The sequence below is a fragment of the Rhipicephalus microplus genome, chromosome X (genome assembly GCF_043290135.1).
Source record: "Rhipicephalus microplus isolate Deutch F79 chromosome X, USDA_Rmic, whole genome shotgun sequence".
Lineage (NCBI taxonomy): Eukaryota > Metazoa > Arthropoda > Arachnida > Ixodida > Ixodidae > Rhipicephalus > Rhipicephalus microplus.
The window spans coordinates 179482591-179509745 of record NC_134710.1 but is presented as its reverse complement, the minus strand read 5'-3'; the positions used below and the strand labels follow the sequence as shown (position 1 = coordinate 179509745).

General features: G+C 39.3%; 1 protein-coding gene across 27 annotated transcripts in view; it reads right to left on the bottom strand.

The window, feature by feature from the left end:
• LOC119176963 (uncharacterized) overlaps window positions 1–27155 on the bottom strand; it is a 351479-nt gene that overhangs the window by 183186 nt on the left and 141138 nt on the right. For 20 of the 27 annotated variants that reach the window (XM_075878307.1, XM_075878295.1, XM_075878310.1 and 17 more), the window contains 6 exons: window positions 26281–26410; window positions 19227–19304; window positions 14576–14596; window positions 11200–11424; window positions 9528–9688; window positions 4998–5209 (listed from right to left, as the gene is read on the bottom strand). In XM_075878307.1, coding sequence (XP_075734422.1) covers window positions 4998–5209; window positions 9528–9688; window positions 11200–11424; window positions 14576–14596; window positions 19227–19304; window positions 26281–26410 — 827 coding nt within the window. The remainder of the gene's footprint in view (window positions 1–4997; window positions 5210–9527; window positions 9689–11199; window positions 11425–14575; window positions 14597–19226; window positions 19305–26280; window positions 26411–27155) is intronic. The other 7 variants (XM_075878300.1, XM_075878306.1, XM_075878302.1 and 4 more) reach the window with 5 other exon arrangements.

Here is a 27155-nt window from a genome sequence, read left to right as displayed (position 1 = left end):
GGCAGACTCTAATATAGCGTTTTCAAAAATCAGAAGTTTTGACAATTTTTGGTCCCAAAATGCCCCTTCCCCTATTAACCAAGTAGAATGTTAGAAAAAATAATTACAAAGCCCACCAGAGTAATATCCACAAGATGGCCTGTCTACCTCCTGTGCTTCCATCTCTGTGAACTGAGCCGGCAGTTACAAACAAATTCTTTATAAATACCTAGTATATATGCAATTTAAAATGATAAAAGTGCATTGAAAATGAGTATAATCAGTAGACTAGATAAATAATATCACAATAAAAATGTAAAACAATTGCAAAGTTTGTAACAAGAAGAAGATTATGTTACCTGAACTGTTCTCAAGCATTTATATAAAAGAACATAGCAAAAATACTTATTCATATCACAACCATAGTAATTAACAACTACAACCATATAAACAAAAAGCATTGCTCCTGATAGTAGGCAAGATTTAATAAGTACTTGAATAACTTTTTTCAGTAATATAGTGCCAATGCCGCAAGCCTACATGAGGCTGGACACCTATATGACCTATCAACGTACCCCCTGAATATTTCGTATGTGTGGCGTTCAGTCTACCTGGCCTTTTCCCACTGTCCAATACCGGAAACAGGTAAATGGCAGACTTGCACCCAATTATGGTACCCACTACGCCATCACACAACCCTTCCCACTTCCTGTGCTATGTACATCACAGATTTTCTTTTTCAAGATTGTACACTGCATCACCGTGGCACAACGTATAAAAATTGTATAAAAATTAAGTGACATACTAAATTCACACAATGGCATTTAATGCTTTGCCATAAAAGCATTCTGTACATCTGAAAGTAGTGCAGGCATAAATATGCTAACTTGGCTCCTAGTCATTTTAGTCTACAAACTTGCCCATAACTCAAGCACTCATTCCTTAATTTCTTTTTAGCCAACAAAAGAAACTTTATACTGTACCTAATATTCAAATAAAACAAGCATCTGTCATCATGAAAAAATTCTAGTGGCTAGTCCTTTATCCTTCAAAGTAGAGCATTCCCTTCTGGTTAGTGTTTATATGCACAGAACGCCTGAACTTGCAGGCAGAGACATAGCCAGGATTTCATTTTAGGAGAAGTCTACAGACTTCACTCTAATTCTGTGGCTTGCTCACTTGTGTGGAAACTATAAAACTACAAAAAAAGGGCAGTATGAAAAAAAATCAACTTTAACGACCACAACAGTAAAATTTAAAAGGAATTCTTTAACACAAATGAGTACGCTTGGTTGCCCCGTTATTCAATTTCTGATGTAAGCAATACACAACTAAAAATGTAATAAAATATAAATACTATGCTTTCAACTAGTGCATTTATAGCCCTTTCAATGCAATAATCAGCACTGTGTTGTGGAGTGCACCCACAAAAGCAGCAAAGGTGGATGCCAGTGCACAGAGCATCCGCTTGTCCAAGCATCATTTGCTAGATTATTATATTTTAATATTATAGCTCCTGCTGCTGATCACCACCAAAGTAAGCAGAAATGGGTATGCAATGCATGCTTTTGAGCAAACACCATGTAACCCCCATGTTTTACATCTTTCCATCAACTTCTATGGCTCTTGTGTACACACAATGGTTGCAATAAGAGGTTACGAAGGATAGATAAGCTTATCAAAGAACGGGGTCATAGTGAATTGAGTTGCGTAGCCAAGCAGACAGTGTTCACAGGGGAAGACCGTGCACATACTCACGCTGTTTTTATGGGTGCATTACATGGCACTGTGCTGACCCTCGTATCAGTCAACAAAGCCATGAAGTTTTAATTTGGACCACTGCACATGACATGGAGTGATTTACGCTATTCTGATATTAACAGTGTTGAAAAATAATTGCCCTTCCTTTCTCTGAATTCTAACTATAGCTTTCTTGATGACAAAAACACAAAGCAATGAGAATTTAAATAAATCATATGGCTATGGAATACAGTGAAAGAAACATCAAATGTGTAGCAATACATAACAGCTGGAACGTAACTTATAACTAGAAGCACCAGAAAATACATAACTTTGCATATGTTAGTGCATCCCTTTTCCTTAGTACTGTACATACAAATTCAAAAGACCTTATTATCCCACATATAAAAGTAATTTTGAGCATATAAACAAGCTTTTATAATCAGCTACAAAGTCGTTACAGTATACTCTCGATAATTAAAACTCTGAGAATTCATAGTTTCAGTTTATTCAAACAAAATTCAATTTCCTCATTGGCCCTCTATTCTTTCAGTGTATTTAAAAGCCTTTTAATGCAAACTCCATCATTCAGTTAATTCATACTTTTTGCAGTTCCATACCAGAAAATATCTGCTGCTTTCCCCCCCTATTAAAAATTTACATGCTTATATAAGCTAACAGTCTAAAAATGAAAAGTAAGCACCTCAGGCCTTCAAGAAAAAAAGAATTTGCTAGTAAACAAATGTTTGAAACGAAGCACTCATGGTAAACCATAATGCTTCTCAACTGGTATAGAGAGTGTTGTGCTAAAGGCACATACCTATAGCAAAGAAGCAGTTGGCAATTAACGATTTTTTTAAAAGGTGTGATCAGCAGTAAATAGCCAATAAACTTGTGGACCTTACACCTCTGCTTTATGTTCATTGCATGCAGTTAGGATTTAAAAACACTTGAAAAAATTTTGATGTGATAAAATCGATGCCTAATCATAATGTGTGGTGTCACCTCACCCAGAGTCTGAGAACTTCTGATAATTCAAACTTCTTGATAAATCAAAAAAAAAATTCAGAGGTCCCTTCAAGTTTGAATTAATGAGAGTTGACTATATTTAATAAGTGCAGCACATTTTATGCTGATAAACACAAAGCTAAGACAGTTGCTTTTTTCAGGAGATTCAGCTGCTCTAGCAGCAAAGTAGCACTGCCACCAGCAAGACAAAAATAGCAGGCAAAAGATCAAAAAAAGAATGTCATCTCCTCAACAGCCACCCTTTGAACATATATACTTCCTTACGATATGTTAAAAGGGCCACTATATGGTCATCCAACTATTCTCAGTTTATTATTATAACTGAGACTAGGGAGGCCAATATGGTTACAAAGGCAAAAAGAAAAGACAGCTGCAATTTAAATTTGGAGTCAGAAGCACCAGAAGACACATGGCCTTGCATAAGCATTCAGGGCACATTTCCTACATGAAATGTCACCCCCCCCCCCCCCCCAATCAACAGTGACTGCCATTTTGACATGGCATACAAGACACCAAGAAGTACAGGCCATTAATGTGTCCTTCGTTTTAAAAAATTCTGAAATCACGTGGCAATGTATCAAGAGAGAGCTCACCCACTACTTCGCCAGTGTGACCTGGCCTCCCCATGAAGATACATTTGTGAAAACGAACGATGTGTATACTACCCATACTGACCCTGAAGAATATGCTTCATTTAGTACACCATCAGTTTTGGTAAACTGCTTTATGGAACAAAATCCAAATAGAAAGTCCCCAAGGCACCAAACGCGCCTAAATTTTTCTAGACTACCATGAGACTTGTGTAGTAAAATTTCATCTCTTAAATACTTTGAGAATGATGTATCATAAAATCACACAAACTGAACATATCTAAGCTTGATGATGCAGGTTATGAGCTCTGAATGTAGGATAAATTTATATTAGTTAAATTTGCAATTATCAGCCACAATAGAATGCCCCACTGAAATATTTTGAAATAAAGAACAACAATTTCAACATCAGTAGGATTAACATGCCCAACGGCTTCAGATTTTAACCCAGACATACAAAAACAGTATTGCATAAATGCATGATAAAAATTATGTAATCTAAGGTAAGACTCAGTTTCTCCTCTCATTACTCTCTTGTGTGCTTCATTGCAAGGAGAAAGTGTACCTCAATGACTGAGCCCCACTAAGTACTTGCAGTTATAACTACCAAAGTTAATTTAATGAAAATTTTCCAAATATAGTGGAGTATCACATATGAGATTAAAAGCAGCAGGAAGGGGAGGATGAAAGCTTGAGATGAAAAAATCCATAAACTGGGGTTGTGTCAAGCTGGCGTTTCGATAAGCAGACTTGTCATTCTCAAGGCTAGAGGAAGACAGGTCTGCTTGCCAAAACGCAAGCTCGAAACAACCCCTATTTACAGATTTTTTCATGTAAGACCAAAGCCTTTTTAAGTATGCCAGAAAGAAACTGCTATTCAACGAACACGCATCCATTAAGAAAACAGCTGATCAATGATACAGAAATGCTGCTTATTTAATTAGCATTTTAAAGTAGTATAGTATTGCAAAAAGCAAATTCTAGCAATACCCTAAAACTTGCACTTATTTTTCTTTCTGTGCATTCTCAGAAAATAAAAATGCTAGCATCACAAGTCAGATAAATTCTGTTCAATATAATAATAATAATAATAATAATAATAGTAATAATAGTAATAATAATAATAATAATAATATTAATAATAATAATAATAATAATAATAATAATAATAATAATAATAGAAAAATATACAGTCATAATAAGTTGAACAAATCTTTTAAAGTTAATGAAAGTAACTAGAAACTGCAGCCTGCCCCCTTCAAGATGGCTTCATGAGATAACACAAGATGACTGAAATCGCTTTAAGTTTCAAGTTGGTGCTGCGCTCCTATTTTCTAACGACCTTATGCAGCAAACCTACGATAGCCCATTTGCAATGCAAGTCCAAGGTGGAAGCAACGAATTGTGAGAAGCCTGGCCCTTCATTCAGACATGCGAAAAGACAGCAAGCCTTGGCCAGGTCCTTCTCACAAGCTGCGCAAAGAAGCCCGCCTTGCGAGGGGGTCGTTTTCGGACATTGCGTACAGTTGAACCCTTGCGGGCAGGCAACAGGAAGCCCAGCCTCGAGCGTGAGGGCCCCCGACTGATAGTGGGCTCCTCATCAGCCTCGCTGAGCGTCTCGGCCTGTGCCAGGTACGGTGGTGGGGGGGGCTGCCCTACCTGGAGGCCCACGCGGATCTTCTTGGTGAGGGCACCCTCGGGGAAGATGGCTTGGACCTGGGGCACCACTGTGGAGCTGAGAAGGCCCCCTTCGGGACCTACCGCATGCACCTCCTGTCGAGTCCGGCTCACTACCGCAAAGTACTGCGGGAAGTCCGTAGTCAGGATTCGCACAATACGGTTCGTCTGCAAGTCTTCCAAGGCACTCAGTTCTGTAAGAAAATGGTGAACTATAAGCAACAGGCCTACACCTCATGCAGACATGAGGATGATGATCAATTATTCCATGCTTGTCTTAGAATGCTGGGACATCATCATCTTCATCAGTCCGATTACACCCACGGAAGGGTAAAGGCCCATCCCATGTTCCACCAATCAACCCGGTACTGTGGTTTCTGCTGCCATGTTATACCTGTAAACTTCTCAATCTCATCTGCCCACCTAATTTTCAGTCTCTTCCTCACGTGTTTGCCTTCTCTTGAAACCCAGTCAGTTACCCTGACCAGCGGTTACCCTGCTTACACGCTACGTGCCCGGCCCATGTCCATTTCTTTTGATTTCAACTACGATATCCTTAACAACCATTCGTTCCCTCACCCAATCTGCTCTCTTCCTGTCTCTTAAGGTTACAGCTTATCATTTTCCTTTCCATTGCTTGCTGCATCATCTTCAATTTAAGTTGAAGCCTCTTTGTAAGCGTCCAGGCATCTGCTCCACAGGTAAGTATTTGTAAGATGCAGTTCTTATATTTTCCTCTTGAGGGTTAGTGATAGACTACCATTCACGATTTGCAAATGCTTGCCGAGTGTGCTCCAGCCCATCCTTGTTCTTCTAGTTATGTTACTCTCATGGTTCAGCTCCGCGATTGCTACCTGTCCTGAGTACACATATTCCTATACAACCTCCAGTGTCTCGTCACCTATGGCAAAGCTCCGTTTTATGCCGAGACTGTTGCACATTAGTTCAGTTTTATGCATACTGATTTTCAGACCTACTCTTCTACTTTCCATGTCCAACTCTGGGGCATTACATTCCAGAACCACATGATGTGATTTTGAGGCATACTATAGTGGAGCACTCATGATTCATTTTTGAACCCGTAAGGTTCTTTGACATACACCAGGCATTTTTGCATATCACTCAAATCAAAATGCAATCATTATGGGTGGAATTCAAATCCATGCTCTCATGCTTAGCAGCATAATGTAATAGCTGCCAAGCTACCAACACAGCAGGTCTCAGTGGCATAGCCATGGGGTGGCACACCAGGCCCGTGCCCCGCCTTCATTTTTTTTTCTCTTTTTGCCATGGTATACAGAGCACAATATGACACTTGACCACAACTGCCTGCCCAGCACCTTCTTCAAATCAAAATGCCCCCCCCCCCCCCCCCCCAATAGTTTTCTGCCTACAATCCCTGGCAGATCTATGCTTACACTTAAAAAGCAAGGCACACCACGATAACAATGAAATGGGTGTCCTGAATGCAGATATGTTGTAGCAATTATGGAAGCCTTCATATCTTGAAAGAGCCTGTTTTTTTTTGTCCAGCGGCCTTGGTATAGTACCACAATATTTTATCAAAGTACTTGCAAGGTATCGCATGTTTTACTAATGCCCCCAAGAGGAGACAATGCTTGGAACATGAGTCACAAAAGTACTGCCCTACCCTTTCCGTTTTCTTCCGTTCAACCGGTACAGTCACTAGAACCTCTCACAGCGACTCCTTGGAATCTACAGCGGCGCCATTGGTAACTCGAACAGATGACGCGACGCACGTGGGCGGAAAGAATGCCAGCGTTGTTATAACTAACGAAGGTGTTGATCAAACTAGAGCACAACGAAACCCATCTCGAACATGCTAGCGATGTGACTTCATAAATGAGTTGAAAACAATGCTGTGCAAATAAACAGGCATAGAGAGAAATAATGACATGAGGAAAAAGCTACAACGTCAGTTCTTAGGGAGTTTTTATTGCCTTGATTTCATGAGTTCATGGAAGAAGTGATGCGTTTTCGAGCCAGATGTTTATCTTGCCTAGAAATACAGTTTTGATGCGTGCTCAAATGCTCACCGAGCCTCAGATGAAAAGAGTTGCAAAGACCTTCGGAGAGCAGTTTGCGTGACCACTGACTCAAGGCAATTTCGAGAGGTAACCGTGTGCCAACGCGTAACGCTGTAGTGTGCAGTAAGGAGTAACAGACAGGAACACTGCCACTAAGCTGCTTTCAAGGAAAGCCCTGTCGCAAAAAGTTCTTAAGCTCTAGCCCAACTTTCTGCAAAGAAGTGACTGGTGTTTGTTGACATAACACTCCTTCAATGTGCTTCACAAACGCGCAACCAACCATCCACACGAAGCAGCCAGCTGCACCACTCCATCGACACAATGTTGTCGACATCGTCCCTTTCACCAACTCCTGCAGTACAGTTGCTAGCACCACCACAGAGCACCCACTCGAAACATGTGGCAGCGTTCCTATTATGGCAAAGCTGGTGACGTCCCAGGCATAGTATTTTTCTAGAAGGCAGTGGTTCTACTTATGATGCTCTATCTCTATGTCAGCATTAATGTGGCATTACATTCGTCGCTGAATGAAGCGTATTCTGTTGAAAAGTCATACTGTTGCTTTTAAGACGTCCTAAACAATGCATTTTCATTGAGAATTGCATAGTCAACTACCAACAGCTGTGCTTAATGGCTTGGAGATACAATTCAATATACTTATATTGTTAAATATTAGTGTCTTTTCTGCAGTGGCACCTTTCTCCAACATCCTTCATTGACACCCTTCAAAGTCAGCACTAAGATCTAACATTTCTAAAAGATTTTGCTTTAAAAGCATACAATACACATACTCCACAACATGCTCCTAAATACCACTGCCTCTCAGCTCGTCTGTCCCGCATGTGCTGTCATCCTGACTCAGCAAGTGCACTCTCTAATCTTCCCTTACATGTCATATAGCAGCCTGCACCACACTCCATGCATAGCATACATACGTGGCCTGACACCTGGCTTTTAAGTATGAGACCCATGATGTACACTATAGCATCATCACAGCACGAAACAGCTGCGATTGCATAAGAGAGGAATGAGGAATAAAACTATTTGCTTTTTCATGTAAGAAGTACCGTAATTACTCGAATCTAACGCGCACCTTTTTTCCGGTTAAGCGAGTTCATAAATCGCATGCGCTTTAGAATCGAGTACGAAAAAAAAAATGAATACGGTCGTTCTATTCCCATCGGCATTCCGAAATGGCCGCCCCCTACGTGCGTCGGCATGGCGCGTCGGCCATTTCTGCCTATGTGTTTCCCATGTGCGGCACTTCGTACGTGTGCTGAGGAGTTCGTCATCTTGGCGTGCATTGGCATCGACGGCATGGAAGGACCGACTCCAAAAACTCGACGAGTGCACCACGGTGCCGCTTTTAAAAGAAAAGATCGCGTGTGCCGAAACGGACGTAAATCGGGCTGCATCGCGGTCGTTCGGACTTCCCGAAACGTGCGTGCGGGACCGGCGGAAACAAAAGCAGAAGATCGTCGACAGCAAAGCTTCACGCAAAGGCTTCAGTGGACCACATCAAGGTTGGTTTTCGCAAGTTAAAGAGCTGCTCGGCGAGTATGTGCTTGAACAGCGAGCGGCACGGCGGCGGTCACAACAGAACTGCTCCAAGTGCGGGCTATGCAGTTAGCCTTAGAATAGAAAAGGGGCTAATGCGGAGCCAGTTTAAAGCGAGCAGGTGCTGGCTAACTAACTTTATGAAGAGAAAAAGCTTTTCCCTTCGAAGGCGACCGGGCATATGCGAAAAGTTTTGCGGACGAGTACGATGAAAAGCTTTACAGTTTCTAGAGGTTCGTCCTAAACTTGCGGCACAACAACGGCTACCTGCTTGGGAATATCGGGAATGCCGATCAGACGCCTCTTTACTTCGACATGCCTGGCACCACAACTGTCGAGAAGAAGGGGACGAAGCAAGTTCGCGTGCTGACATCGGTCCACGGTAAAACTACAGTGACGGCGATGCTCCGTTACATGTCAGATGGGCACAAGCTTCGCCGTACCTCATATTTAAATGGAAGATGCTCCCGAAAGGAGTCGTTTTTCCGAGTGGTGTGATCGTGCGGGCCAGCGAGAAAAATGGGTGCGCATTGCAATCGATGTCTTAGGTTGTTTTTTTTTTTTTTTCGTCGTGGAAATCGGGTGCGCGTTACAATAGAGGGCGCGGTAGAATCGAGTAAATACGGTAACCACTTTTAATACATTAAAAGTCCATTTTTTTTCATGCCTGCATTGTTAATGGAGCATACCTGAACTTTACATTACATGGAACTATGTATTTCCTGTAGACTTCACTACAGAGCAAGTATTCCAAGTATCTGGTACCTTTGTTAGCATGCAATGAAAATGATTACTTGTTTTCTCGTGACTAAAAACAATGGTGCTGTCTGCTAGGTGACAAAAATTAATGCTGTGAATATCACATAAAAAAGAACTTTACGATACCCAATAAAAGAGTTGTACGCACCTTCGCCTTCAAAGCTCTCATTTAAAACTTCTTGAACGGCTTCCTCAGAAGCCTCAAGAGTATGCTCTTTCCATGTTTCTCCGTTGTCACTGCGCAGGATGCTTATCTCTCGCTCTTTGCCTCGCAGTGATGCAAAGTGAGGCACTTCCAGAATCACTGGCCTGCATTGCATGACATGTACATTAGGTACACACACAGTAAAAATCCTTACTGTTAGTTATGTGTGAGTATTAATCATAGTGTTCCTATGTTCAGTCTAACAATACAGTATATGTTATCGAGCATACTCAGCTTCAATTACAGTGTAGAAAATTTTTTTGGTATTCAAACAATACAAATTTAAATTTGAAAATTCAACATCGACAGCAAGGTAAGGTATTGGGCTCGTTAGTTATGCATAATTGCTAAACTGCACTGCAGTTACCGGGGACAAAAAGTCAAGGTGGACACACAGAACAAAGACACAACAAGCACAATCAATCAACTGCACATACCGAAAAGACATGACGGATTAAGAACACAAGAAAAGGGAAGGAAACAAGCAAGTAAAAATGTTGGGAGTTAAAAAGCAGAGTAAAACCATGGCAGACTGTTCTATGGCCCTATACAGGAGTGACATAAGCTTGCCAAAGTCCTTTCAAGAGACATGATAATGTAACGCTATCCTGTTCTTTTTCATTACGCATCTGCCAACAGCACTCCATCATTTGTGAAAATCTTCTGGGCCATGCCCACAACACTTGTCAATGACTGGATGCAAAAAAAGGCAGAGAAAATGCCCTGGCACATTAAAAGGGCCTAGCAACACCGTTTCAAGCAATCACTGAACGACCACACTCTAGGAGTGTGTTGCCTCATGCATCTGATCATCAAGTATAGGCATAATTATGAGGATTTGTCAGCACTTTTTTCTTCTTTCATCCAGAAAAGTGCGCTGGACACTACAGAAGGAGGAATGACAAGGGAGCAGGAAGCTACATCACCCACTGTCATGATGGTCGTTATTGTTTCATGTGGCAGCACACTGAGCAGTAACAGTGACTATGCCACTCAAAACACGTAACTGTCATGCTAAAGTCTGGTCAAGCTCTGCAAGAACCTGATGTGCAAAGGTTTGTCCTGTATCACCTTGATGCAATGAATGGCCAAATCTAGGTACGTAGCACATTTTGAAGCTGTTGCAATTGGCCAAACACCAAGCCATGTCTACCAAGGTGTTTAAGTTGCAAGTCACATAAGAGAGCAAGCGTGCACTGGCAAGCCAAGCTGAATATATATTTTTTTTTGGCTTGAGCAATCTAGGAAAAGAATGTTTTTAAGATCGGTCTATGTAAGCCGAGTTGAACCACACCACCGTGTAAAGGTGAGTAAGTGAACTTTCCACATTGCTTGGCATTCTTTTCATTAATATCCATACAACAAAACTTTGAAAACAGACCTTTTACTGAGACAATAAGACAGCCATTGACCTTTTTCATTTAAGTGTGTCAACTTGTCAACTCTTGCTTTTGATCAGGACTGTATACGAATTCCGAAATTATGATAACTATTCACTCCTCAAAACTGCTACTGTCTGCGCTGAATTCATCTCATACCAAAAATCTAAATCCTCACAAGCCTACTGTATGGTGGTTGCCATACTAACGACCCACGAGTAGCACTGATGACTCACCCTAGGAACTTGGCTCCTGCAGGCCCAACCTCAAGGATGCGAGAGGCACAAGCTTCTCCTTCAAGCAGTGGAGGTGGGTGAGGAAGCTTCTCTTTGCGCAGGTAACGACAAGTAATACGCATAGGCATTTGTGCCTTGCGAGGCGGGATGATCACCCTAACACCAGAGTGTCGGCAGCCACGCATGGCGCCGCCCCGCGCATCCACCATGAAGCTTACAAGAAACCTGGTAGAACAAGCCAAGCAGTGTAGGTAATTATTAGAAACAAAGATTTGCATGCTAGTGTTGGAGAAGCTTGAAGAGAATATACAATAGAAGATGGCATAAATGACATCAATATGATGCATGACTCAATATCACAAGGATCCACTTGAAATAAGCACAGTAGTCAATATAACTGCTAAAAAATTCTAGCTGCCCACTTCATATACTTTTTAAAGAACTCAAATCTGGCTTTTTGAGACAAGTTAATAAGTAGCACCAGTATGGCAGTTCGTCTACAATGCAACATCAAACTCATAACTAATCAATTTGCCAACAACAAGGTTATAGTGTCACCACAAAAGCAGGTAAGAATCAGTAAATAAAAAAGATTTTTTGTAAGAAAGGAATCATGTAAGAGTAGTTTACCTAGATCACATTCAAAGGAATTAAGAGGTGCACTTTGCACTGGCATAGCACTGTTTCTTATGCACTTTGAAGCATAGAGCATAAAGCAGACCCAAAAAAAGTACTTGAAGGACACGATACAGATATAAGTTAAGTTTTGCCTATAAGGGGAACATTTATGCGCTGCATTTCGTTTCATAATGCCAGATTGTGGACATCTACATTATGTTCCAGATGTTTAATGCACATTTTCAACGAGCACCCACTAAAATTGACTGTTTACATATCCTGCATGGCTAGTGACACACAATACAACTCATTAGCTATCAACCATGAGTGAGGTTCTAGTGGTACTTAATTTAGTAACAGGACTCCCATAATGCCTCTTACTTGGCTCACATATAATGTTAATATTATATTGGCTTAATTAATCTTGAATAGAGTGGCTAGAGATTATTAATCAGGGTTTCTGATTATACAACATTTAGGTGACGAGCAACGTAGGCTGGGTGCTTGCACTTGAAGCAGGGCTCACATGAATCTTAATGCACCCAGACTCACCTTTCAGTAGGTAATCAAAGGAAATACATCAGGGTGATAGCAAAACTTGAGTCTTCACCAACAGTTTTTAAAGCTAATACTATTAGAAGTTCCAGCATGTCAAGTTTTCACGTGTACATTCCAGAATAGCTCAGTCACCAATAGGGCAATGCAAACAAGATGTGTCACAGCCCAGCAAAGCTGTGGGAAACAAGGCAACTGAAACGCACAGCAGTACTCTAAATAGAGAAGACTGCATATGATTAATGATAAGCAAGGTGGCTATCATCAGTGCACATGACCACACTGCGGGAATACTTTCAGCCCACAAGTAAATGTGATGGTGAAAGTAATTAGCCTAAAGGAAAGGGTCGGAATTGAACAGACTCTACTGTAACTCATCCAGCACCTGATCCAAACAGGTAAAACCTCAGCTGCTTGGCAAAACCAACTTTTGTATATTTAAGTATTAAACACACACAAATGGCAAAAAAACATCCTAAGTTTTAAAAAATGTGCTCAGACATGATCGCACCAACGTTGAGCATGACAAAAAAAACTGTGATGGACCAGTCAATCATGTGCATGTTTAGTTTCTGCTACCCAACGGTTCCCATAAACAACAGAGATGGCACTAGCTTTGTCTCCTGTTTTAGCACTTATTTGTACAAATAAATTCAAACTCCAATATATGGGAGAGTGGAGCAGTAGTGATCTTAACAATTTTTCCCTGCACAGCCAAATACATTCACCATCATCTGTCATCTCCCCATTGGTCAGGTATGCCTTACCATGGAGAAGGCAGGCTGTTCAAATGAGACAAAAGATCCTTGCAGTCACAGAAATATGCATCAGTAAGCTTCTACTCAGCAGTAGCATGCAAACACACTGCTTGTGGAAGACAGAAGATAGACTACAAGCATGCCTCTCGGTATCCTTCAAAAAGCCCTCCTGTGTTAAAATCACCTTTAGCTTTTGTTTCTATGCCTTTGTGTCCCACTTCCTGCTCTATGCTTTAGTGCTCATATCAAAGCAACATAGGCCGGCTAACTGCTTATCGCACAGCACACCTCTTGATTCATGGCTTCAAGCCGAGAAAATGACAATACCTTTGTGAGGTGCTCAATAACATGTTATCACACGTGCACACACACACAAAAATAATATTAGTAGTATATTTACATATAAGCAAGTAAATATTAGTTATTATGAATGTTTATGAATAATTAGCAATGTCTTGAATACACATACCCTGTCAAAAGTTCAATTGGCTCAGAAAAGCTTTTACACAACCGTTACAGCTGTATTGTCATAAAATATCAATGAAAATAAAAGTTACAGCAGAACACTTTTAAACCACAGTAAACCTCATATCAGAAATGACACTATGGGGATTTTTAAGAGTACAGAATGGTGTCAAGGTAACCTACAACCCAAACTTTCAGGGAGAAAAAATTTCTCTCCTTAATTAAAATATTTTTAATATCACTCATCTTGGCCTTCAGGATGATCAGTATCAGATTATGTATTGACAATTGTGGCTATGATTCTCACTGTAGCGATAAGTGTTAATCCAGCAAGACCTTCTGGCAGTCATAAGTAAAAAATCACTTTTTAATTATAATTATCAGTTTTAAACTCCAAAAATTATGTCTTCCATACTCCGTGCAATTCAACTGAAGTGTACTCTAAACAAGAACGGTTGTCAAGTTATACATAGTTTGAGGCTGCTATTTAAGTTCTAAAATTGAATTCCCCACTCGAACATTAGGGCTACTACCCAGACACTGGCACAAAATTATGACAAATGAAAGCACCGATTGTCAAAACAAACATCCTTTTTCTAGGATCTTGTACAAGCTGTGACAAATAATAAAGAAGTAACACAAATTAAAAGGATAAGCAATAAACTGCATTAAATAAATACAAATGACACCGCAGTGTTTTGTCAGCTATAAAGCAGTGTTCAGTAAGAGTTTTGTAAACTCCAGATGTGACTTCTTGTCACTTTGCTGTTAAGTGTGCGATTAAAAGGTTCTGCTGCAAGTCACCTCCACATAAAGCCACTAGAGCACATCGAGCAGTGCCAGCCACAAGATCAGCATGGAGCCTTTGGCAGCTTGGAGGCATGTACACATTCAACAGCAGCAATGGGGTGTATTAAAGGAATACTGTTGGGTGCTTTTATTATAGCTGGTGAGTATGGCAGGGTCATAGGGCAACTTACGTCTTCCACTTTAGCTTGCTACTTTGGTTCCAAAGGAATCGTGCAGCAGAGGGGAGAGAACAGCCACAAAAAGGGAAGAGGAGGAAAAATATTACCAGGTTAGGCACATCAACAGACAACAGCCAGAAAAGCACAAACAGCCAGCGATTAGTAGTCCACAACATTCATGCAACCCCTTGCTTGTATAGCACACGCCATATGCCTCCCCAATGAAAATGAGCCTCCTTCACTTCCAATCTTGAATTGCCTTGGGCTAGTACGATCCTCCTTCAGATGGTCAAGAGGCCAACATTGAAAAAAAAGGACTAAAAGTTTTTTTGCCAACGATGACCTGAAATTGCAAATTTATGCACACACTCACATACAACTAGTGATCACATATATACAAAACCAATTCTTTCACCTACTCCAAGTATATTAACAAACCTGTATATACTCAACTTGACCATGAAACTTTTAAGGAGCTTTTTCTGTATAACATATCTGACAGAGCAAATTTCACAAAGTGAAAAACTGCAAATGTATAAGGGCATGTAACCTTCACTCCAATGTAGCGACCCCAACCCCTGCAGTATCACCTGTTATACTTGAGCAAGCCCATCATATCAACCGCACTGCTGGAAATGTATTAATGCATCACAAGATTTACTTAGGCTAAACAATTTAAAAGGACTGAATCCTCAAAGCTGAAAAAAAGTAAATCTGCTGTTGACAAAGGATGATGGGAAAATGTAAACAGCATTACACAAAGAAGCCTCTGATAGAGCATAATCTGTTTACCCCACTGCCACACAATTGTAATTGCCATTAATCAGCAGAGTGCTATTGCAATCTACACATAAGCTACTATACAGCAATGATAAAATGCATGTCTCACTAATGAACATCACTATGCTTTTTTGTTCAGTCTGCCAGATTATCCATTGAACTTTTTGAAAATGTCTTCTATAAGCTTTGTATATTGCAGCCAAACTAGCAAGACTGATCTATTAGGCCATTCATATATACTTATGCAATTTTTTTTTAATCTAACAGAAAGCATTTTAGGTCCCTCCTACTAATTTCCAAGCTATCAAAGCTCTACTTAGTTTCCCAATACATGGCCCCATTGGCAAAAAGCTTATCATTATGAACTGATGACAGTTGGAAGGCATTACTATTATGTTCAGGTTCTGCATTGACACCACCTACACAGCGAAAATTCCTCTTTCAAGTTACAGTCAACAGCAACTCACAATGCTTACTTGCTGTTCTCTTGCAGAACACTAACAGTGTATGTTCAAACTAGGAACATTAAGCCACCACTCTTAGTAGTGCTGAAGAAGTGGTGCTGTTGTGTATAGGGACAAGGAAAGTAGCAAACTTTGAACACAAAGTGCAAAGTATAGTACACAGTGCAAATGATAAGAGAAGCAGGGTATGGTGGCTTGCACTTAGTCACACATCAGTAAACATCGATTCTACATGAATAATATGCATTCTCACCAAATAATAAAGATGGACTTTAAAAATAAACAAAGACAATTTCAAATTGCAACAGAACATATTACTGAGATGCTCAGTGCCACACATAGTACTACTTACAGTTTCTAGCACTCTTTCCTGTCTTAGCAAATACTTATAGCTCTTTAGGTAAAACTTCACACATAAATTGATGAAAAAAATGTAACAAGAAAAAGGAAGAAAGAGGGCACGAGTTTTCAATATAAAAGCTGTAAACATGTTTTGATTCATCCTACAATGAATGTAAATCTGCTGTATCAGTGAAAACAGCATACTTCCTAAAAAGGGCTTCATCTTTCCCAATGTGAATTTTACCTCTTTAATTGTGGTACATAAATTGCAGGCTAAATTTTAACATGCGAGGCTTTTAAGCAGAACATTCTAAAAAATATTAAAAAGTAATGTTTCTTTTAAATGCAGTAGCTGAAATAACAATCCTTTGTTTGATCTGCTCAGCATATCACCCTCATCATGCAGATCTAGGGGTTGGGTATCCAAAGAGTTATATTTTATTAACTTTCAGTTCACATTACACATCATCATTTCTACATTTCAGTTTAATGAAACAATTCCTTCTTTAATGCTTTCTCTGACTTCATTACCTAACACTTGGCTACAATATTGGTTACCATAACACAGTTACATGCTACCCATTCAATATGCAATGAGTGGAAACATGAAAGCCCCAAAATTCTGCCTTGAAAGAAAAAGCTGCACAATATTTCACATATCTTTCAGCCATAAAGAATATCAAAGCATTTTAAGTTTGTTTTACTTAAGCAGTGCTGCAAGCAGCATGAAAAAAATTCACACATTTGTGATGAAAGAACACGTAAGGGCTCTCTAACAACTGTCTTTAATAAATATCTGAGCAGATCAGTTAGCAGTGCAAAGGTCAGTTAGTACAGCATACCGTATTGGCTTATACAGTACATATAAGTAACTCGCATGACTAAGAAACTAAAAAAGCCCACGACTGTGCAACTTAAAGGCTGTGCAAGAACTGGTGCTTTGTGAGCATAACCTACAGGTTAAATTTTTAAAAAACTGTGGAATGTTCAGGCTGGTAGCTCATCAGGGACTATTCCAAAATAAAAAGTATATTAAAATGTTTCAACACGGGAGGGAGCTATACAGGACAACTAGCTGTTCTTTTTCTGCATTATGCAAGATGTTTACAAGTTATACAAGAAAAACTCATAATGTGAGAAAGAGTAGACAGAAGCTTTACCAGTGCTTAGATTTTTCACAGAACAAGTAGTATACTCGGGCAAGAGTCAAAAGCATTTTTGATGTCATGTCTTCAACTTTGTATAGTGGTATTTTTATGATTAGCCGTTTTTTTCTGCACAGTGCAATATGTTTACAAGTTATACTAAGAAAGACTCATAGTGTCAGAAAGCGTGGACGAAAGCTTTACCAGTGCCTAAGTTTTATAATTTCATACAGAGCTCTAACAAATGTATTTAACACACTTCATGTGTTAACAAGTTAAGCTGGTGTGTCAAAATAAATATCAATATACCACTACAAGCAGTATGGATTTCCTAATGAATAAACCAGGGTAACTGCACTACAGCTAATAAGCTAAGTGATTGCATGCCAGTTCGCATAACTGTTATGGTAACAAAAAAAATATGGGACAACAAAAAAACACCATCCATAAAAACCAGACCAAATGCATTTGTAAACCTGGTCTTTTTTGCTGCCTTAAATATTTTTTGACACCTTTGTACAGCAAGACAACTAACCCACTTCTATATCCAACTATAATCTTTTTATACTATAAAGTTACATAGCATTTAATAGGATAGCTAAAATAATGTGCACATCTTTACATGCAACTGCATAAATAAATACTCGAATTCACCATTGACGCAGGCTGTATACCAAACCATGACATCAATGCTGGACACAATTATCCACAAAGTACACAAGAATTTGAACTCAGTGCCTTCCCCACAATTCAGCAGCCACCAAAATATGTGTGTTAGCATGCAAATAAAACAAGCAAAAATACCCAGCCAACCTGGCATTCAATTGATACATGCAACACCCAAGTTGAGGATAAGGTTAAGTTCTAGCAAGTGCAAGCATGCAGTTATTATTCAGCTATTACTAAGAAGCTGTACCAGAACCAGAAAGGTGAAACGAAATGAGAAATGGAACCAAAAAAAGGCAATACTATATCAAAATGTATTTTGATATTACTATCAAATACAAGCACATTAAAGAAAGGTGTAAAAGTAAAGAAGTTTTGCAAAACATACAAAAACCAAAACCATGAGAGCTTCCCTTATACTATACAATAAAAGTAAAAAGTTGAAGTTTTCCTATGTTCAGAAGTGTGAGAAACAGGAATGAAAAAAATCGTTTTTTACAAGACAAAAATAAGATAAAAAATTTCCACATTCCCAGTGTGCTGCCAACGTACTGCTTTTCACACGTTATGTAGCTGTATCTGGCATCATGTAGTACTAGTATAGTACAAAATGTACACCCTGTGACAGTCATATACAATGACACTACTATAAGCCAAAATAAAAATTGCAATTTCAAATAAGTATGATGGGCAAGTGAAAAAGCAAAACTTCTAATGAAATCATTAAGTAATGAGTAAAGCAAATCATGTTAGATAAAATTATCAACTATCAAGACAAAAAAAATCCTATATTAGAATGTAATTTATAAAGGGAATAAACATTTCATAGGCAGGAAAACTGAATCTAGGAGAAGTAAGGCTTTGTTGGCATACTTAACAATAAACATGTCCACATTCATATTTTTCTTTTAGCATGCATTATTCTGAAAATATGCCCGGAACAATGAACACAAAACATAGAAAAGCACAATGTGATTAAAGCAAGCACATCTTGCTTTAATGGCCATCTTTCTCCAAAACATGTGAACGGTAGATTGTGTCTTCATTGTACCTCCTGGTCCTGGGGCTTAATTAATGAAATAGCATCGCTTACCAGTCTTTAACTACATTTAGTGCTGAGCAGCAGATGAGCATCAAGAACGGCCAAGGAAGCCACTAATAAAACACAGACACAAAACACTAGCAAATAAATGCAAGGCAATGGGGAAACCAGTAGGAGGAGTTTGGGAAAGAGAAAAGCAAATAAAAAAGCTGGGAGGTGCACACCTTTCGCGCCACATGCGTTTTGTGGGCGACAGGACGTAGGCAGAGGAGCAGGAATCACCGTCCCAACTAAGCAGGGAGCTAGATGTGTGCAGAAAAAACAAAATGAAGGGGAAGAAAGCAAAACCAAAGAACATCATTTAAGTCATGAGTGCTGCAACAAAAGGCACAAACAGGCTTCGAGCTATAGACAGCAGAGGAGCGCACTTTCAAAGCCACTATATATAAATGGACCCTTTTCATAAGTATAAACAGCTTGCCAAACTAATGGATGACAGAGTCATATTTGAAAATTGAGCTCTTGTGACGGAATTATGTACAGTGATGCCTAATCTCCATTAAACCAAGACCAGTGTTGCCATTAGTTGGGCAAATGTGCAATGCTGAAGAGGGCATTTGCAAGTTAGGAAAAGGGTCCTTATTGCATTGCAAAATTAGACTGCCTTGCAATTAAGAAAAATTATTTTTGAAAGCTCTGTTATTATTTAAATTTAAAAAAATGTCTACACAGATTGTGCAGAAGATAAATTGAAGCCATGCACATGAACTTAGTATAATTGTAGTGAATTGAGTTTGAAAAATAAAAGACAGAGTTGGCAAAGCCAACCTTCTGTTATTAATTAAGTTAGCAGAAGTCAAATCCTCAAAAATAAAAAAATAAGATCAGTGTGTTCCTGATAGGAGTAGAATTAATGAGGTTGAGGACAGGCAGTTCCAGAGAACAAAAACCACTCAAAAGTTATTTTTTTCGCATAAAGTAAGATGAATCTCTATGAAAGTGGCTCATTATGAAAGTGCGTTGTCCCCAATACCAAGGCTAAAAGTACACGTGCCTAAAGCAAGGTCAAGCTCCTAGAGCATGATGCCATAGGTTCTGAGCTGTAGCATTCAAGGAACAATTTTGGATAGAATGAATATCTGCTTATAACCAACTGCATGCAACCTAACTGCAAACAGGAAACTGCGCATAACTAAGACAGAAATGCCCTGAATACTTAAATTTTTCAAAATTTTACAAAAAAAGGAGTTTTTTTCACTTTGCCCAGTATTCATACTGTTTGGCTTTTCAGTCCAGTCTGTATCCTCATAGTACAATGTTCACATTATGCAAAAATAAACTTGCATACAAACTCTCTTTAGCTTAGCACAAAATGGATTAATGAAATGAAATGAAGCAATAAGTTACTGCTCATCTGTGAGGTGGTACAACAATATCAGATCGGCACCAATTATATTCGGCTGGGAGTAGCATAGATAGGGTGCTTCAGCTGCTACTCATTTGTATCACTATGTTGCATTGCCTTGTGGCTCTTAAGGGCCGTCGTCGCTGTGAGTTTGCAGTAAAATCGTCATCGAAAAATCAGCACACATGGCACCCAGAGTTTTCGAATTAACCGGACTGGTGCTGACCACTGCTTCAAATTATCTGCTCAGACATACATTGCAAGATATGGAACCACAAAAATATTTCGAATTATGCGAGTTATCGAAATAACCGAGTTGGAATTATTGAGGAGATGTTACTGTAACATGGAAGTTAAAAGAGGTATACAATGACTGATGGTATTGTCGTGTGCCAATGGTTCTCCCCCCCCCCCCCTTTAACGGCCATATTTACTGCATAGCACTACGAAGTATAGTGATGTTTCAGCCAATGTAATCATTACACTTTCCACTTTACCTTCTTTTCTTTTTTTTCGGCTGTCAGAAATATGTTTATTTTCGTTGTACTGAAATCTTGCTGGAAACAACCAATAATTTTTAAACTTGTTATATGCCTAAGTGCTATGTAAAGGGCACGTGAATTTTTTTTCAAGCAAGGTTCTTTGACTTTCTTAGCCCAAATTTTTTTTCTTTCGTGCTTCCAGTTTTGTTGTAAGCTCTCTTCTCCATTCCTCAAACAGAAAATAAACTTATTATTCTTCTAAAGCCAAAGAAGGTGCAAATAAATGGTTCATTAGAAACCATCAAAATACATACTAACCAAGGAAGTGACAGAAACACAAAAACATTCCATTATTATTTAATGAAAAAGCAACTGCAGCTTTTGCACCTTTTTTTTTTTTCAGTATATGAAGCCTTTTTGTGTATGCATATTTCAGGAGAGTGAGAAGAGCATCTCGCTTGCTCACTCTTGATGCTCTCATTACTTGTCTAACTAGTAGTTGAAGGAGAACTGGTACGGCAACACAGGTTGCCAAGTATACCACATTCCATACATTTTATGCCATGCTTCATTTCATTCACTGAGCCCTATACACAGATTACTATTACAGAAAAGGTGAATCTGTCGTGCTGTCTATGGGGCTGTGAGAGGTGTTTGTAAACCTATGTTTAGTGTATTTCTGTCCTCTTTGACATGTTTTGTGCTGCACTCAAATATTGAAGTTCAACATCTAAGTGGCCCCAACATTGCTACCTGACCCTTCTACAGGAACAATAGAGCTTAAAACCTACAACTTAGTCAATTAAACTTAGGTCTCAAAGCACTTGCACAACAGTAGTGCTATAAGGCCACTTAAAACAATGTAAATATAAAATTAGGAGATTAGACATAAGAAAATTTCTTAATTCCACAAACACTTCCATCTCCCATATTCCTTCTCCTGAATGCTACAGCACAGAATAGTGAGAATGCTTCATCTAAAAACAAGCTATTAGCTGCAAGCTGAAAACAAGCAATATGTTCACGCTAATAGTCCTAACACAAAGTAATCATTGCATATTAAGTGTGTTAAAACACTTCCGAGCTGCAAGCTAATTTAGAAGCACATGAAAAGGTAAATCACAATTGAGCAGCAAAGACAACAGAGAAGCAACAAACAGGGAAGACACACATTGAAAAAGAATGAGATGCCTTAGGCAATGACCAGCCAGACTAAGAAAAAATGTAAAGCTTCAAGCACTTTTATATATGCTGCACTAAACAACTTATACACATGCACATAGTGCTGCAGCTAAAGTTAGCAAGCTTTAAAAAAAATAGAAGCCCAACCTATGATATTGTTTGTAAGCTCCTCATGAACCTCATGAAATTTTTTGTCTCTAATCAATAATATACTAATAAAATTACTGCATTTTTTTTCAAAATAGTAATTTCTTCAACTACGCTAGAACAGGAAAGATGTAGCTGATCATAGAAAACAATTTAGCTTGCACCTGTTCCCTTTCAGACAATGATTTTTTTCTTTTTACATTAAATAAAGCTTAAGAAAAGCGAGACAGTATCTTGTACTGGCAGGCTTGTGTTCGACTGTGCACTTGCTTCAAGTGAAGTAAAGGCTTCAAAGTCATGAGCAGCTCAGAGAGCTAGGTCGCCTGATCCGCTGTGTATGTTGTACACACAACTTGCACCCCTTGTACACCACCCCTTGAGCAAATGAAGGCTTCAAGCCCGAACTGAATGGACCCATCAATGCAACAAGCTGCCAATGTTTCAACCCAAAGCCACCTCAGCTACTTCTCCAGTGTGGCTTAGCAATACGGAAGAGCACAGAGTATTTTTCAGTGCCAATAAGTAACCTATGAGAGAGCAAGGCTATCACACTTTCAGGCCTTACACTAATAGTAACCCAGTGACCTGTAGCATCAGAAAAACCAAGCATAAGTAGGTCCCCCCTGATAGAATTCCTTATTTTTTTCATGACGCCTACCCTAGCTTCAACTATTGAACAATTTGGCCCTTGAAATGTAAACGCTAGCCTCCAACACGGCAGACAGCAATCGTCAAATGCTTTCAAGATAAAAATGTCTGCCTCATCTCAGTGAAAACATCTGAGAAAATGTACAATCAATTCAAATCTGTGTCCACCAATAGAAGCATTTCTTGCATACACATGGCAGCAGTAAGAAATTATGAAGCCAGTGTTTCATCTTTTTGTTTGCTCATTTTGCCTTTAGATTTTGTAGTGAAATTCAGTGCTCTCTCAAGCTCCAATCTGTCCAATTTACGAGAGTAAAAAAATTACAGTGCGTAAACTCCAATGCGTGGCTTTTGACAATAGCACACTAGAAAAGTACAATTTTCTCAACTATAGATTTTCTTCTACCTCAAACTAGCAGAAGAAAATAATAAAATTTTGACCAAGCTGACCACTTGAATAGCTAGAGTGCTCAAAAGAATGGGCACGACAGACAGAGCAGTGGGTGGATATGCCCCAACCGAGAAACCTTTTGCTACACTATATATATATATATATATATATATATATATATATATATATATATATATATATATATACTGCGAATTATTACTAAACTATTTCTGTGTCATTATCATCATCAGCAGTAGCCTAACTACGCCCACTGCAGGATAAAGGCCTCTCCCATGTTCTGCCAATCGACCCAGTCTTGTGCGTTCGGCTCCCACGATATGCCAGCAAACTTTTTAATCTCATCTGCCCACCTAATTTTGTGGCCAGAGGTTATCCTGCCTACGTGATACGTGTCCAGCCCATGTCCACTTCTTCTTCTTTATTTCAACTATGACATCCTTAACCTTCGTTTGTTCCCTGACCCTCTCTGCTTACTTCCTGTCTCTCAAGCTTACACCTATCATTGTCCTTTCTATCACTCACTGCGTCGTCCTCAACTTAAGTTGAACCCTCTTTGTAATCCTCAAAGTTTCTGCTTCATAAGTAAGTACTGGTGAGATGCAGCTGTTACATACTTTCCTCTTAAGGGATAGTAATAGACTACAATTCATGATTTCACAATGCTCGCGGATTGTGCTCCGTCCTATCCTTATTCTTCCACTCAATTCACTCTCATGATTCAGCTCCACAGTTACTACCTGTTCCCAAGTAGACATATTCGCTCACAACTTCCAGTGTCTTGCCACCTGTTGCAAAGCACTGTTCTCTGCAGAGACTATTGCACACTACTTTAGTTTTATACATATTGGTAATTTTCAGACCTACCCTTCTGCTTTCGGTGTTCAATTCAGTAATCATTGGGTGTAATTTGTCACCTGAGTTACTCATCAATGTAATGTCATTAGCAAATAGCAGATTACTAAGATACCCTCCATCAACTCTTATCCCTAACTCTTCCCAATCTAGGGTCCTGAAAACCTCCAGTAAACATGCCGTGAATAGCATTAGAGAGATTGTGCCTCCTTGCCTTACACCCTTCTTTATAGGAATTCTATCTCTTTCTTTATGGAGGACTATGGTGGCTCTGGATACACTGTAGATTTCTTCCAGCATGATTATATATGCTTCATTGATGCCCTGATTCTGCCACGATTCTTACATAATAGTTTTTTTTAATATGTGCCACTAAATATGTGTAGCATACACTTCTTATAGCAAATCTGAATTAAGATATCTTGATAAAAATTTTTGAACATGTCAAAAAGCCCAGGAACCATAAAAATTTAATGAAACATCACTGGTGGAAACACCTCTTGATGTAACAGCATAAGGCAAAACAATGTTTGATTAAGTAGACAGAAGCAGCCATTCGTGTCACCATTTCCTACAGCTTGAAAGCTATGGTCCCCAAGGGTACCATACCATACCATACCACTGTATTCTTAGGAGCCTTTCTCAGTAGGAGGGATCTACAGAAGCACTTGTCTTACTTAAATGTCACTTTGTCATCAAATTAAGTTTGAAGTAATATTAAGTTTCGGGGCACGATCTTTACAACACACTATGAACCAAATAAACTGGGTGTATGTGAGATTCAGAGGTGGTTAAAAGTAAGTCAAATATTGCTAAATGACACACTGATCTGTCAAGAAAAAAATTTCTGTCTCTTATTTTTGATCTCATCTGCCAAATATTTATATTATCTCCATCTGCCCTGTTATAATTATTTTAAGTGAAGAGTAATATATGTCAACAAATATACAGTCGAAACCCACTACAACGAAACTGACGAGACACGAAAAAAATTTCGTTGAAGCGAAAATTTCATTGTAGTGAGATCGAAAAAAAGTATAGCTGATGTGAGCAAAGGAACGATTATCCTCCAAACTCAAAAAATGTCCGCTGCTTCCTATTCGTTCCCAGCAGCGTCAAGACGTTATTCTCACCTATGCATAGCGAGGCCATGGTGAAAAGCACGCTGAAACAATGCCTAAAACCGCTTTCGTGAACGAACCAAACAGTTGCATAAACACGTTAACAACAGGAACTGTCCGCCGTCACAAGTATCCAACAACGCCGAGATGGAGGCAGGGTATCGCGGAGCGGCGACTTTTGCATTATTCTATGCCATTCTTATTATTCATCACTCGTGGCTAGCCGATTTTCTTGATAATGCGGACGAACAGCCGCTCTGATTAGTTACCACACTGGCCAAGCGTGAACATAATGATAAGCATCGGAATCAGAAAAGGCATCGTGCCGCGGTTGCACCCAGCAGCTACGAGAAGAAAGCCATGAACTGAGTGACTGAGCTTCAGCTTCGGATAGTCTGCGGCACAAAAGCAGGGCATTTTCATTGCCATCGCTATTGAGCAATGGCGGCGCCCATGCTTGCTGAACAGCAGCGGTTTCTGGTGTTGCCAACGCGCGTTTCAGACTTCGTCGATGCATTTTTAGGCTCTGAAAATGCATCAAAATGTTAAAGATTGGGTTTACTGCATAGCTATAGGTATCTGAGCCTGGAATTGCATCGTAAAATTTTGTTGAAGCAGGACGATCGAAGAAAAAGTGTTCGTTGTGGCGACAATATTTCTGCATTGACTCCTATGGACTGCCGACGGGGAATCCTGAATTTTACGTGGTAGCGGAAATTTCCTTGAAGCGGCATTCGTTGTAGCGGAGTTTGACTTTATGTATGTACTTTTTATTCTTAGTGGCTGCAAATGAGAATTTCGGACCAAAATATATTAAAAAAACTGAAACCATTACATGAGAATATATGGCCTAGAACTCCATGTTTAGTTGACAAGAAACTGGCTGCTGTGCCACAAGCATAATAATTTTCCATTTCCCTGCACTGATAAGCATGTGAAGCATGTAAAGTTACGAGTAGAAACTATGCCACTTGTTATTCAAACCAGGAATTATAAAACTTCGCCCACTGCACACAGGTGTGCCCATACCCGGCATGAATAGGTGTCCGGGATAGGTCCACGTTGTCTGGCGCATAGTTGCCAACAAAAACAGCTTCTGTAGTATGGGCCTGTGTTGGCGACAGGCGCTCTTCCTCTTGTGTCAGAGGTGCCGAATGCCCTGCAGCAACCAAAGAGCCATTTTCGGTAGCTGTCCTCACATAAAAAAGAAAACTCAACACATGCACACTTCCGCTTCCCTGATTTTTGCAGGCTTCTTTGTATGCAATGAAATGCCTCAACAAAATACCTACCTTCCAGCTTACAGTTTGGTTAAAACTAGGGGTGTCCGCATAGTGAAATTTATAAATAAATTCTAACATAAACATCTGAGAACATCAGACTTGATAACTCAACTTCCACAGCAGTTCTCATAAGAAATCAGGCTTATATGAATTGATACATGTTTGTATAATACAATTTAAAATTAAAATACTCAAATTACTGACTACATTGTCAATGAAAAACAACTGCCTTGATTTATTCCAGCCAACATGGCAATGACATTAGCAAAATATGTTACCAGGCATATGCAGAGTTGCATTTAATGATGCAGAGAAATGTGACACTAAAGCACCACAAACTGCTTTCACAGCATAAAGATATTTTGAGGCAAGAAAAATAACCAATTTGTACATACAAGTGCATATACAGTTGAAACCCAATTAAACATAACCCAATTTTACAAAGTTCCCAATACTACTACAAAGAAATTTTCATTCTCCGGCACACACAGGGGTCAATGTTGTCATCAACCCAAATGAACAGAACTAACTTGGTCATTATACCTAATATAACAAAGGTTTTGCTGAAACAAAGAAATAAAGAAAAAATTGTGATGTTTTGTAATTTTGACACATGCCAGT